The sequence below is a fragment of the Prionailurus viverrinus genome, chromosome B4 (assembly GCF_022837055.1).
Source record: "Prionailurus viverrinus isolate Anna chromosome B4, UM_Priviv_1.0, whole genome shotgun sequence".
Lineage (NCBI taxonomy): Eukaryota > Metazoa > Chordata > Mammalia > Carnivora > Felidae > Prionailurus > Prionailurus viverrinus.
This window is the reverse complement of record NC_062567.1, coordinates 2786335-2801457: the sequence shown is the minus strand read 5'-3', so window position 1 is coordinate 2801457 and position 15123 is coordinate 2786335. Positions and strand designations below refer to the sequence as shown.

General features: G+C 42.7%; 1 protein-coding gene across 1 annotated transcript in view; it reads left to right on the top strand.

Annotated features, from left to right (window-relative positions):
• PRKCQ (protein kinase C theta) overlaps positions 1-15123 on the top strand; it is a 187173-nt gene that overhangs the window by 160165 nt on the left and 11885 nt on the right. Inside the window, exons 15-16 of the mRNA XM_047867798.1 lie at positions 3245-3383; positions 14701-14889. Coding sequence (XP_047723754.1) covers positions 3245-3383; positions 14701-14889 — 328 coding nt within the window. The remainder of the gene's footprint in view (positions 1-3244; positions 3384-14700; positions 14890-15123) is intronic.

Below are 15123 nucleotides of genomic sequence, written 5' to 3'. Positions count from 1 at the left end.
GGTTTGCATCCAAACCAAGTTGGTTTACCCCACCTGTGAGCTGGGATAAATTGTGTAACCTTTAAGAGCCTGTTCTTTCAATCAGAAAAATATGAATAAAGATAGTAATTCCATACCAAAGGGCTGCTATGAGAATCAGATGATGAAGTGCATGTGAGAGCAAGAAAATCCAATGCGAGTATTACATACAATCTTCATCATCCTTATAATTTGCATATACCACTGCAGCTAGATGTCTGGTTCCCTAGTGATGACCTCCAAACCATCCTTCAGCCAAATTTCTAGGAACATGTGTATGTGGCTATAAATGATGCAAATAGGTTTCATGTAGCAGAAACCCAAAATGATACCAATATTGCATAGAGTGTGGATTAGAAAATGAATCTGCAACTGTAAGCATTAGGAGTAAAATATGATCCAGACCTGGATTTATTGGAATTCATAAGTCACAGTGAAAGTGTACTTCATTAAAATAATGAACAGCAAGGAAGAAGACCTAAGGAAAGACAGACATATTAGACAGACATATTCATCCTGATAATGAAAGTTATGACAGCATTTGAGTTAGGAGAGAGAAGCAGAACCGACATGGATATGAACATGAGATACATATTCACATGTCCTGGAGATACCCTGGCCACCCAGTCAGACAGGGACGGTCTATGATGCCCTGGTCATGGAGATTATGAACCAAGCTGGCCCAGATGGAAGAGGTCAATTCTGGGGACATCTGCTAATAGTGTCACTCCACCAAAACACAGCTGCAGCCCATGCTCACTCTCTCTGGCTCCTTTGCTCCAGCAGAAGGTGGAGAGAGCAATGGAAGGGAACAGTTCCTCAGGAGTTAATTGCAACAGATAATGCCTGGTGGGTGAGCCTGTCCCTGGTGTGTGATGGTTCCTTCAGCAAACATTTATTGAATGCTCTTTACATGCTCACCTCCTGCCAAGGCTGTCACAGTATAGCACACAATACACATTTCTACCCTCCTGAACCTCACAGTTTAGCAAGAGGCACAGCAAATCATGATGGGAACTTTAGGCTGATATGAATATTGATGACAAGCAATAAAAGATCACCCACAGTTTGGCTTAAGTGAAATCTCAGCCTCCTTGAGAAACTGGAACTAAGAAGGCAGACCCATCAGAGCCCAAAGGTACCTCTCTCTCATCACTGTGTCTCTTTGGACTTACATAGCCTCTGTCTCTGCTCTTGGCCAAGCCCCTTCAGCTTTCTCCTTTACTAAGGCCATGCTAGAGGACATCCGTTAGCAGTCCTGATTACCGGTCACCCACCGAGACAGATTAGGGCCGCCTTCCCACAATCCCAACCTCCCCAAAGAGAAAACCTGAATCATCCAGTTGAGTCCAGTCACCTGAACTGAAGGAGACAGGGCTATTTGCAAGGCCCTTTGGGAGCAGAGTCTTTGAGAAGGGAATTTTAAGCCAATTCTCTAACAGGAAGTGAAGAGTAAGCACAATAGCTGTTCCTATTCTCTCCCAAGTCACCTTCGCTAAGAAGGAAGACCGTGGTGGCCATCACTGACCACACATCCTAGACATAGGTTTCAGAAAGTTCAGAAATTCGTGGGCAGAGGACATAAAGAAAAAGAAAACTGGGTATTCTATAACAAACTAGAAAAAAAATTGAGTCATTGATGTCAAATGTTAGCATGTGGATGATCTTTTTAAAGTTTAATTTTGAGAAAGAGACAGAGAGAGTGAGAGGGGGAGAGGCAGAGAGCGAGGGGGAGAGAGAGAATCCCAAGCAGGCTATGTAATGTCAGCACAGAGCCCAACATGGGACTCGAACTCATGAACCGTGAGATTGTGACCTGAGCCGAAACCCAGAGTCGGACGCTTAACCCACTGAGCCACCCAGGCACCCCACACTTGGATGATCTTTTAAAACATCAATTTCACAGGTACAGAATGAGAAGAAATGGGTATGATGGCAATTTGTATAGGAAAAGAAAAGATACCTGGAGGTTTTAGTTTATAGTAAGTTCACGGTTACCCGCTACTGTGACCAAGCATCAGAACCTAACAGGGCAGTGGCTGGGCCATAGAGGGGACGGACAAGGGCGTCATGACAGAAGCCAGCAGTACCCCTGACATCTGCACCAACACATTTATACATCTGGAGGACTTAACTCAGTGAAGGTAAAACAAGACAAAAGTTGAGGTCACTTTTCAAATACTCAGAGTTATCATGGGTAAGAATATAAAGTGTTCTATGTATAATCACAAGGAGGCAAATCACAATTTGGCTTTGTTTTTAATCTTATCAGCCACATTACCCTAAAAATGGAAGGGTACTTTACAAGGATATTGGTTCTCCAAGAAAAGAGGAATTCATTGACATGGTTTCTGGCATCAGATGGGTTCTAGTTCTAGAATTATTCTTAGTCAAGGGAAGCCTTCTTCAATTAGTCTTGGAATTAGATGCAGTATAATTTATCCATGAAGAAACAGATACACTTGGAAAATCGCATAAAGTGAGTTTTTCAGGCCTTTCTTCCCTCATCATGAAAGTAAGGTACTCGGATAAAGAGCCTCAGGTCTGTATCTTACCTTTGTGATCATACTGAACTGCACCCCTTGGTAAATCAGACAGAGGAATCAGCAGCAACCAATAATTCCCTTGAAGAGTCAATGCTATCTCTACTGCTATCTTGTACACAAGCAGGCAGGTGTATGCGTTGTGTGGTATTAAATACTACCTTATGGCACATTCCCAACTACGAACCCCTAAAGACATTTATTTCACAACTAGCTGTCCTTTATATCCCAATATTGTTTCTCGAAGGCCCCTTAAAACTGAAGGATGCTACACTGGAGAGACTCCCCATCACCTACCCATTACATTATCCATTCCACCACCCATGCAGCCATCCACACATAGCTCCAGAGATGCACCAAGTGCTTTACTGGGCATGGGTGGGGGGACCAAAGTCTGTCAGAGCCAGGCCCAAGAAGACTGGCCTGGGCCGAGAAGGACTATTGGTGAAGTCCCAGAGCACGAGATGCTTGTCAAGGAGGAAAGACCTAGGAGACAGCAGTGAGCCCATGGGCAGAGCTGGAGACTGAAGAACAGGGCTGAAAGGGAGAGGAGGACCAGCAAGCATGTTCCCCTGATGACCTCAGGCTGTGATGTGACAAGTGACCGCCCCTCACGTGGCAATTCTATTCTAACAAAAAATGTATGTACCACCGTGAGATGTTGCTTTGCTTGTGTTTTCCAGAGATCTGAAGCTTGATAATATCCTGTTAGACAAAGATGGACACATCAAAATAGCAGACTTTGGAATGTGCAAGGAGAACATGTTAGGAGATGCCAAGACAAACACTTTCTGCGGGACCCCGGACTACATTGCCCCAGAGGTACGGATGTGCTGTGGGAAGGGAGTGCGTGGGCGCCTGCCCAGCTCTACACATCCCTGGCCAAGTGCCACTGCTTCTTCCTGTCCCAAAAAATCAGAAGAGTTAAAATAGTTTGTTTCAGTATTTGTATCTGTTTTTCTTAGTATTTCATGAATGCAGCCGCACACGGGGACTGTGTTATTATTGAATGGCAGAGGGGCAGGGGGTGGTCTCCCATTCAACATGTCCTCCTCAGCTAGGACTCCTCCCCACCACAGACTCAAACTGTATTCACTCCACTCAGACCAAACAGAGGAAATGATGGGGAAGAACCAGGTGGACACTGAACAGGCTCAGAAGTACCCACCTGAATAAGTCAAGTGGTTTCATCTTGGGACCAGAAAAACCTGAACTGTGGTTTCCAAGCTGCCATTGTGTGACCTTGGAGAGATTGCTAGAGTCTAGTGACCCACAACCCCTCTTCTGTCAAATGAGATATTTATGTCCCATGTTATTGTAAGTCTAAAATGGGTGAGCCTATGGAAGTTAAAAAAAAAAAAAAGAGAGAGAGGTATAGTGCTCATATTCTGAGCCCTTAGAAGAATGGCATTTGCTCAGAAGGCATTCATCATTCCTACTCTACCCATGTGCCCCCCTTGTTATGGAGTCCTCCCCAGCTGCCCACCTGAGGGAGATTGGACACCCCCTTAACACCTGGACCTTCTTCATTGCTTTTTATCTCAATCTCCATGCACCAGTGGATAATTGCTCTAAAGTCAAGCTATCCACTTTTTTAAATCTCTGTACTATGGGGCACCTGGATGGCTCACGTAAGTGTCTGACTTTGGCTCAGGTCATGATCTCACCATCTCCGGGTTTGAGCCCCATGTCGGGCTCTCTGCTGACAGCTCGAAGCCTGGAGCCTGCTTCAGATTCTGTGTCTCCCTCTCCCTCTGCCCCTCCCCTACTTGTGCTCTCTCTCAAAAATAAACATTAAAAATTTTTTAAAAATTAAAATAAAATCTCTGTACTAGTTTGAAATCATTATAGATTCACAAGAAGTTGCAAAAATAGTACAGAAGTGTCACCGATATATATCCTCCACCCATTTCCCCCAGTGGCTACATCTCCTATAATTATGGCACGACACCAAAATCAGGGAATGGATATTGGTACAATGTGTGTCCAGTTCTGTGCCATGTGATCTCATGTGTAGATTCACTTTTCGTAGATTCTTTTTCACTTTTATATCCAATGACTGAGCACAGGGATTGGTGCATTAAGTTGCTAATACAACTTCCCCTCAGGTGGGAAGAATGAATGAATGACTATTAATAAATTCATAAAGGGGGATGGTGGTTTGATAGGGATGGACTTCTGATTTCCCGGGTCAAAAATTAGCACGTCTGTCATCAAGAGCGTAATTGTGGTGCCCTGAGTTTAAGAAATATGTGGCTTTGTCCTGTGCTTATTTGGTATTTAATTTTGACTGAACCTTGTTTTTTTTTCAATATATGAAATTTATTGTCAAATTGGTTTCCATACAACACCCAGTGCTCATCCCAAAAGGTGCCCTCCTCAATAGCCATCACCCACCTCCCCTCCTTCCCACCCCTCATCAACCCTCAGTTTGTTCTCAGTTTTTAAGAGTCTCTTATGCTTTGGCTCTCTCCCACTCTAACCTCTTTTTTTTCCTTCCCCTCCCCCATGGGTTCCTGTTAAGTTTCTCAGGATCCACATAAGAGTGAAAACATATGGTATCTGTCTTTCTCTGTATGGCTTATTTCACTTAGCATCACACTCTCCAGTTCCATCCACGTTGCTACAAAGGGCCAGATTTCATTCTTTCTCATTGCCACGTAGTATTCCATTGTGTATATAAACCACAATTTCTTTATCCATTCATCAGTTGATGGACATTTAGGCTCTTTCCATCATTTGGCTATTGTTGAGAGTGCTGCTATAAACATTGGGGTACAAGTGCCCCTATGCATCAGTACTCCTGTATCCCTTGGGTAAATTCCTAGCAGTGCTACTGCTGGGTCATAGGGTAGGTCTATTTTTAATTTTTTGAGGAACCTCCACACTGTTTTCCAGAGCGGCTGCACCAATTTGCATTCCCACCAACAGTGCAAGAGGGTTCCTGTTTCTCCACATCCTCGCCAGCATCTGTAGTCTCCTGATATGTTCATTTTGGCCACTCTGACTGGCGTGGGGTGATATCTGAGTGTGGTTTTGATTTGTATTTCCCTGATGAGGAGCAACGTTGAGCATCTTTTCATGTGCCTGTTGGCCATCCAGAGGTCTTCTTTAGAGAAGTGTCTATTCATGTTTTCTGCCTATTTCTTCACTGGGTTATTTGTTTTTCAGGTGTGGAGTTTGGTGAGCTCTTTATAGATTTTGGATACTAGCCCTTTGTCCTATATGTCATTTGCAAATATCTTTTCCCATCCCATTGGTTGCCTTTTACTTTTGTTGGTTGTTTCCTTTGCTGTGCAGAAGCTTTTTATCTTCATAAGGTCCCAGTAATTCATTTTTGCTTTTAATTCCCTTGCCTTTGGGGATGTGTCAAGTAAGAAATTGCTACGACTGAGGTCAGAAAGATCTTTTCCTGCTTTCTCCTCTAGGGTTTTGATGGTTTCCTGTCTCACATTCAGGTCCTTTATCCATTTTGAGTTTATTTTTGTGAATGGTGTGAGAAAGTGGTCTAGTTTCAACCTTCTGCATGTTGCTGTCCAGTTCTCCCAGCACCATTTGTTAAAGACACTGTCTTTTTTCCATTGGATGTTCTTTCCTGCTTTGTCAAAGATGAGTTGGCCATACGTTTGTGGGTCTAGTTCTGGGGTTCCTATTCTATTCCATTGGTCTATGTGTCTGTTTTTGGGCCAATACCATGCTGTCTTGATGATGACAGCTTTGTAGTAGAGGCTAAAGTCTGGGATTATGATGCCTCCTGCTTTGGTCTTCTTCAAAATTACTTTGGGTACTCGGGGCCTTTTGTGGTTCCATATGAATTTTAGGATTGCTTGTTCTAGCTTCAAGAGGAATGCCGGTGCAATTTTGATTGGGATTGCATTGAATGTGTAGATAGCTTTGGGTAGTATTGACATTTTGACAATATTTATTCTTCCAATCCATGAGCATGGAATGTTTTTCCATTTCTTTATATCTTCTTCAATTTCCTTCATAAGCTTTCTATAGTTTTCAGCATACAGATCTTTTACAGCTTTGGTTAGATTTTTCCCTAGGTATTTTATGCTCCTTGGTGCAATTGTGAATGGGATCAGTTTCTTTATTTGTCTTTCTGTTGCTTCATTATTAGTGTATAAGAATGCAACTGATTTCTGTACATTGATTTTGTATCCTGCAACTTTGCTAAATTCATGTATCAGTTCTAGCAGACTTCTGGTGGAGTCTATCGGATTTTCCTTGTATAATATGTCATCTGCAAAAAGTAAAAGCTTAACTTCATCTTTGCCAATTTTGATGCCTTTGATTTCCTTTTGTTGTCTCATTGCTGATGCTAGAACTTCCAACACTATGTTAAACAACAGTGGTGAGAGTGAACATCCCTGTCGTGTTCCTGATCTCAGGGAAAATGCTCTCAGTTTTTCCCCATTGAGGATGATGTTAGCTGTGGGCTTTTCATAAATGGCTTTTATGATGTTTAAGTATGTTCCTTCTATCCCGACTTTCTCGAGGGTTTTTATTAAGAAAGGTTGCTGAATTTTGTCAAATGCCTTTTCTGCATCAATTGACAGGATCATATGGTTCTTATCTTTTCTTTTATTAATGTGATGTATCATGTTGATTGATTTGCAAATGTTGAACCAGCCCTGCATCCCAGGAATGAATCCCACTTGATCATGGTGAATAATTCTTTTTATATGCTGTTGAATTTGATTTGCTAGTATCTTATTGAGAATTTTTGCATCCATATTCATCGGGGATATTGGCCTGTAGTTCTCTTTTTTTTACTGGGTCTCTGTCTGGTTTAGGAATCAAAGTAATACTGGCTTCATAGAATGAGTCTGGAAGTTTTCCTTCCCTTTCTATTTTTTGGAATAGCTTGAGAAGGATAGGTATTATCTCTGCTTTAAATGTCTGGTAGAACTCCCCTGGGAAGCCATCTGGTCCTGGACTCTTATTTGTTGGGAGATTTTTGATAACCGATTCAGTTTCTTCGCTGGTTATGGGTCTGTTCAAGCTTTCGATTTCCTCCCAATTGAGTTTTGGAAGCGTGTGGATGTTTAGGAATTTGTCCATTTCTTCCAGGTTGTCCAGTTTGTTGCCATATAATTTTTCATAGTATTCCCTGAAAATTGCTTGTATCTCTGAGGGATTGGTTGTAATAATTCCATTTTCATTCAGGATTTTATCTATTTGGGTCATCTCCCTTTTCTTTTTGAGAAGCCTGGCTAGAGGTTTATCAATTTTGTTTAGTTTTTCAAAAAACCAACTCTTGGTTTCATTGATCTGCTCTACAGTTTTTTTAGATTCTATATTGTTTATTTCTGGTCTGATCTTTATTATTTCTCTTCTTCTGTTGGGTTTAGGCTCTCTTTGCTGTTCTGCTTCTATTTCCTTTAGGTGTGCTGTTAGATTTTGTATTTGGGATTTTTCTTGTTTCTTGAGATAGGCCTGGATTGCAATGTATTTTCCTCTCAGGACTGCCATTGCATCCCGAAGCATTTGGATTGTTGTATTTTCATTTTTGTTTGTTTCCATATATTTTTTAATTTCTTGTCTAATTTCCTGGTTGACCCATTCATTGTTTAGTAGGGTGTTCTTTAACCTCCATGCTTTTGGAGGTTTTCCAGATGTTTTCCTGTGGTTGATTTCAAGCTTCATAGCATTGTGGTCTGAAAGTATGCATGGTATGATCTCAATCCTTGTATACTTATGAAGGGCTGTTTTGTGACCCAGTATGTGATCTATCTTGGAGAATGTTCCATGTGCACTCGAGATCAAAGTATATGCTGTTGCTTTGGGATGCAGAGTTCTAAATATATCTGTCAAGTCCATCTGATCCAATGTATCATTCAGGGCCCTTGTTTCTTTATTGACCGTGTGTCTAGATGACCTATCCATTTCTGTAAGTGGAGTGTTAAAGTCCCCTGCAATTACCACGTTCTTATCAATAAGGTTGCTTATGTTTGTAATTGTTTTATATATTTGGGGGCTCCCGTATTCGGCACATAGACATTTATAATTGTTAGCTCTTCCTGATGGGTAGACCCTGTAATTATTATATAATGCCCTTCTTCATCTCTTGTTACAGCCTTTAATTTAAAGTCTAGTTTGTCTGATATAAGTATGGCTATGCCAGCTTTCTTTTGGCTTCCAGTCGCATGATAAATAGTTCTCCATCCCCTCACTTTGAATCTGAAGGTGTCCTCAGGTCTAAAATGAGTCTCTTGTAGACAGCAAATAGATGGGTCTTGTTTTTTTGTCCATTCTGATACCCTATGTCTGACTGAACCTTGTTTAAATGCAAGACTGGCCACTGGTCAACCAGAAATTATGGCCTTTGACTTACCTGTCTGCTTCTGCATCTTCCAGAATTTAGTGTTAGCGACTGACTTCTCTCTCTGCATCTTCTGTCTCTTACCTTCCACCATGCTGTCTTCTTACTATACATTCTCCATGAGCAATAATTAATTTAAGACTATGGTTATAACTCCAAGATCAATATGGCCAGCCCAAACTTCTTGCTTCTGCGGTCACAGGCCACTCAAACATAACAGGTCTCCAACTCACTTTCTCTGTTGAACCTGCTCCGCCCACCACCCCCTTTCCCTTCATCTCTTTCTTAGTAAATCAAACACTCATCCACCTACTAACCTCACCAGAAAACCAGAGTAATTGAGTTTTCTTTCTTTCCTTCTTACCCTTCCCCTATCCAAACACCCAGAAGTTCTAGATATAGCCCTCAGAGACATCTATTCTTTCTCCTCCCCGATCTTGTGACTGCATTAAGAATCACCCTTGAGGGGCGCCTGGGTGGCGCAGTCGGTTAAGCGTCCGACTTCAGCCAGGTCACGATCTTGCGGTCCGTGAGTTCGAGCCCCGCGTCAGGCTCTGGGCTGATGGCTCAGAGCCTGGAGCCTGCTTCCGATTCTGTGTCTCCCTCTCTCTCTGCCCCTCCCCCGTTCATGCTCTGTCTCTCTCTGTCCCAAAAATAAATAAACGTTGAAAAAAAAAAAGTTTTAAAAAAAAGAATCACCCTTGATTATTCCTTGATTCTCTAAGTGAGTCCCTTTGGTTGGACCCCCAATGCTTCTCCAGTTCCTTCCCCCACTCCGGCTGCTACCCTACTCCAGGCCCTGAGCAGCTCTTGTCTGGACGCTGGGGACACCCTCTGGCTTTCCTCTCTGTCACCACCCAACTGCCAGTTTACCTTCTACATAGTTCCAAATTTTTGTAAGAGATGCTCCCTCATTAGTTAAAAAAAAAAAGCATCCTCAGTATATGTATATTGTATATGAATCTCACACACTATTGCCAACTAATATAGTCTGTATATTATAAAATATGCGTATAGAAGGATACAGTCAGGTTGAAATTAAAACAAAATATACAATTTTTAAAAAAAATTTTTAAATATTTTTGAAAGAGAGAGCATGAGCAGGGAAGGGGCAGAGAGAGAGAGGGAGACACAGGATCCGAAGCAGGCTCCAGGCTCTGAGCGGCCAGCACAGAGCCCGACACAAGGCTTGAACTCATGAACTGTGAGATCATGACCTGAGCTGAAGTCAGACACTTAACTGACTGAGCCACCCAGCACCCCTACAATTATTTTAAGTAATTAAATTTTACTCTGTTTATTGATAGTTTATGCTTTGTTCAAATCATGAGGTTAAATAACTTAAGATCTTGGTTGAACACTCTAGGACTCAGATTCAAAGGTCTGATTGGATTTTTACTTCTTGGTTTCACTGGCCATCATAGCTGGAAAGGATAGCTCACAAAGGCACAGTATCACTTAGACTTTACAATACGTATTTTAGGCAAGGTTCGTTGTTGACAATGGAGGTTGTAATTCAAATCATTCCATAATTCAAAACAAGGTCTTTGATACATCTTTTTTTTTAGCTAACTTCTTGTCATAACTAAGGACACTCTTTTAGCTTCCTTGTAATGTAGGTGACCAAGAACTTGTACTGAGAGCAAGAGAGACCTCTCTGCTGCCATTTTCTTATGTTCTATGTGTTTGCATCTGTCTCTCAAAAATAAACTTAAAAAAATATTTTAAAAAAACAGGTGTGCTCTCCTACCTCGGAGCCTTAATAATTTAACTTTCCCTTATTGTGTTTCTAAGTATATGCTGCTTAGTACTGGTTTTATATGTATTCGGTTGTTATCTCTAGGGAAGCGACTCTGTGGCAAACAGAAAGCCAGTGAGACCAGGCAAGTCATTAGAAACACACAGGAGCACAGAGCAGGACAAGGGCCATGGAGCCCACCTGGCAGATGCCAGTATCTCTTGATGGGAGAACCCAAATTCCAGAAGTAAATGCACTTCAGAGCGGCATCAGGAATGACACACAAAAATACAGACCGCACTCCCTACAGCCGGGGAATGTCCCCAGTCCATGTCTCCTAAGACATAAAACTCAATGACTCCCTGTGTCTTCCAGTTGTAGGACCAAGGGTCTAACATGTAACCGGAGGTCCAAGCCCGTTTTGACAAGACTAGGGAAACAGTAAAACACCCTACTCGCTAAGCCACTTAGTAATTCCATGTGGGATTCCAATACATGGAAGCAGCTCCCTGGAGAGACCAGGAGTCACTTGGGGACCAACACTATAAAGAGACTGGCTGGTCACCTAGTAAACTATGACCACACACCAACACAGTGAGCTTTATAGAGATGTAACTCACTAGCTCTACCAGGAGGATGCAGTTGCCAATGATAACTTTCACCGTTGGAGAGAGAGACTCTGACATAAAGTGGTAACGTCTTTAGTATCTGAATTCATTGGGTAAAGATGGGGGGAGGGAACAGGACAAAAGAGGATGAGGCCATACGAAGGCAGCAGGGGCTGAAACAAGGGCACCTGGGTGGTTCAGTCAGTTAAGCATCCAACTCTTGATTTTGGCTCAGGTCATGATCTCACAGTTTGTGAGATTGAGCCCTGTTGGGATCTGTGCTACGGAATCTGTTTGGGATGCTCACTCTCGCGCGCTCTCTCTCTCGCTCTCTCGCTCTCTCTCTCTCTCTCAAAATGAATATTTTTAAAAAGGCAGCAGGGGTTGAGACAGAAAAAGGGGCTGCTTCAGCCAGTGTTTCCCTACCAGTTTCTTTAGAAATGTAGACAGTGTGAGCATGACCTTGTTGAGATTTAATCCATGGGACATTAAAGATAAAAGGAACATTATGTAGCAAAAATCTCCCAAGGAGCAGGGTTCAGAACATAGCTTCAGCTCCCTAACTAGATCTTAAATAAGACAGTAACCTCCTGAAGTCCAATCCCTGTACTTTATTAAACAGGGGTCCCAGGACCTACCTCAGGAATTCTTATAAATAAGACACAGATACCTAACACATGTCAGCATACTTCTGCAAATTTTCTGTTCAGGCAATGTCACTCTGCATTTTGCTTCTTCCTCCTAACTTACGAGGAATTCTTTATGAACATCACCTCGCACTAGAAGACTTAATTTCCACCACAGCTGTCTCCCGTCCTCCAAATTTCTTTTCATCTGTCCTTCCAAATGAAGTTTAGAAAGACAGGATGCTCAGAGCAGTTTCTGGTTGCTTTGGGCTCCCCCTTGTGACAGAACTTGGGAATTGTGTGTGAACCAGTCCCCATTTGAGGCAAATTCACCTAAACTGAGATATGTGTGTGTGTGTGTGTGTGTGTGTGTGTGTGTGTGTGTGTACACATCTTTATCACTCTCTCTGTATCTACTTTTAAACTTTTCCCTAAGGAATAATCCATCTTCTCCAGTTGTATGCTGGAAGTCAGTGGCAGATTGCAAAATTCTGTTTGCAACTTGATCTTTATTTTCACCAACGGGTGCCAGTTGATCAGGATGGATAGTTATCGTAGAGCATGCAGTCATTTCCATAGGACAAAGCACTGCATGTTCCCTGCTTTTCACTGGATTCGCACAATAACCCAGTAGTAAGTCAGCCAGATGTTATCACCACTTTTTTTTTTAACAAATGAGACCCAGAGAGGGTGAAGGAATCTGCCCCAAACTATACATTAGGGGGACTAAGCCAGAAGTAGAACCCACAACATTTTGTATGGCCATCACAGTTTCGTCGTGGTTTATCAACTGTTGTGTTGGGAGACACTTCCACCATATTCCTGAGCCTCAGACCACACGTAGCTCATTCCCCAAGGACAGACGTGGAGTGGGGTGGCGTTCAGAGACAGCAGACATGCACACTAGCCCACTGTATCAAAGGATCACCAGCATTGAGACATGCAGCTTTACTAGAAATGCTACAATGTCTAGAACGTAACATCCTTTTTCTTTCCTAAGGCCGCCATTGCTGCAACTGTACCATATATTCCACAGGCCCATGTAAGAAGACATTCCATTTCAAACGGAGACCTCTAATAGTAAAATGACCTGTGTGTTTACGTGTATGTGCTCACACACAGGGGACTGAGCTAGGTCTTAAAATGCAGCCAGCGTGGAAAGGATGGCCATCTCCAGAGGGTCCCAGCCTCGCTTTTTAATTTAGCGCTTCAATACTATCCTCACTTTCTCCATTTTGATAATAAAGCATCTTGTCCCCACCCCCATCCTGGGAGCAGCAGGCATGAGACACAAGGGTTTTCTTGTCTTCGCCATTTAACAGATTGTTACTGTGTTCCTGCTGTGTACTGGTTTTCATTTTAAAATATACATACCATGGAATATACCATCTAACCATTCTAAGAGTGTTATTCAGTCGTGTTAAGTATATTCGCATTGTTGTGCAACGAATCTCTGGAATTTTTTTTTTTAATCAGGCACAACTGAAACTCGATAGCCATTAAACAACCACCCATTTTCCCCAAACCCTCAGCAACCACTGTCCCACTTTCTGTCCTTATAAATCAGACACTTCTAGGGACCTCATACAAGTGAATTCATACAGTATTTGTCTTTTCAAGCCTGGCTTCTTTCATTTAGCACAATGTCCTCAAGGTTTATCTAGGTTGGATCACGTGTCAGGATTTCATTGTTTTAAGGCTGAATAATATTCCGCTGTATGTATAGATCACATCGCTTATCCATTCAGCCACTGATGGACCTCACACATGGCATTGGAAAATGTCACAGCTTGGTTTGCTAGGATGACAAGAGTCACAGGTACACTCTCTACCTTTCAACATTCAACAAGGAAGCCACTGAAAGCCCAGAATACAGTCTTTTCTGCCAGGAGAGTAGATGGATGAAAGGGTAGAAATCTTTTTAAACGTTAGGTGGAGGGCGCCTGGGTGGCTCAGTTGGTTAAGCATCCAACTCTGGGTTTCAACTTACGTCATGATCTCGTGGTTTGTTGAGTTTGAGCCCCCCCCTACCCCCCCCCCACCCGCCCTGGTCAGGCTCTGTGCTGACAGTGCAGAGCCTGCTTGATTCTCTCCCCCACCCCTTTCTCTGCCTCTCCCCTGCTTAATCTTTTTTAGAAAAATAAAAGTTAGGTGAGATCCCAGACTTTAAATCCACTTCCCTAAAGGACAGACCAGACCAGTTCTACTCAAAGCACTGCTGTTAAGCTGCACATCACTCTAAGAGAGAGAATTTCTGGAACTGAAGTCTGCTATCCTGGTCTCTCTCAGCACACTCACTAATTCTGACTCTTTAATGGCGACCACAGATGGGACACCTTAGTTGTACAACTGTGGCCAGAGAGGCTTTACGGGATGGATTTAGGGAGATGACCTCTTTGGAGGTGTGATTACCTACTGAAAGTTTATGCAAAGTCTCAGGACAGACTTCAGTAAAACACATGGGTTTGGTTTAGTCACAGAACAGCATGCATACACACACACACACACACACACACCAGCTTTCTTAGGTCTGAATCGACTACCCAAGTCCTCACATCACAGGTGGGAAAATGAAGGCTAACGGCACAGGCCAGTGGTTGCTCTTAAGGCCACAGGGGAAGGAGACATTAAAACCAAAAACTCTTTGCTCAGTTTGGGCACTGTTCACTCATTTCTGCCGTCAGCATCTCAAAAGCTACAGTTTTCAGTGTGATCAGTGTTAAAACCACATACGGTCATCACCATCGACTATTTACCGGTGGCCTTGAAAAGTTCAAGCAGGGTTTTCGCTCATCCACCTCGTGTTCATTAATTATGCCTCTGCCTGTTGGTCACACAGATCTTGCTGGGCCAGAAATACAACCATTCTGTTGACTGGTGGTCCTTCGGTGTTCTCCTCTATGAGATGCTGATTGGGCAGTCACCTTTCCACGGGCAAGATGAAGAGGAGCTTTTCCACTCCATCCGCATGGACAATCCCTTTTACCCCCGATGGCTTGAGAAAGAGGCGAAGGATCTTTTGGTGAAGGTAAGAAGTGAAGCCAAGGAGACTCTGTAGAATTAGTATTGGGTATTCTGATCGGTTTTCCCATTCATTTCTAGGTTCTGACTTATACTTGGTAAACAATAGTCATATTGAACTGGATTTAAATGGGATTCTCACCATGTATTTCAACTGAGGCACCAGTAGGATGGACGTTAGATACCAAAATGAGAAGATAAACGTTCGTGTGCCTGGTTTACATAAGAAATGCCCAGGAAC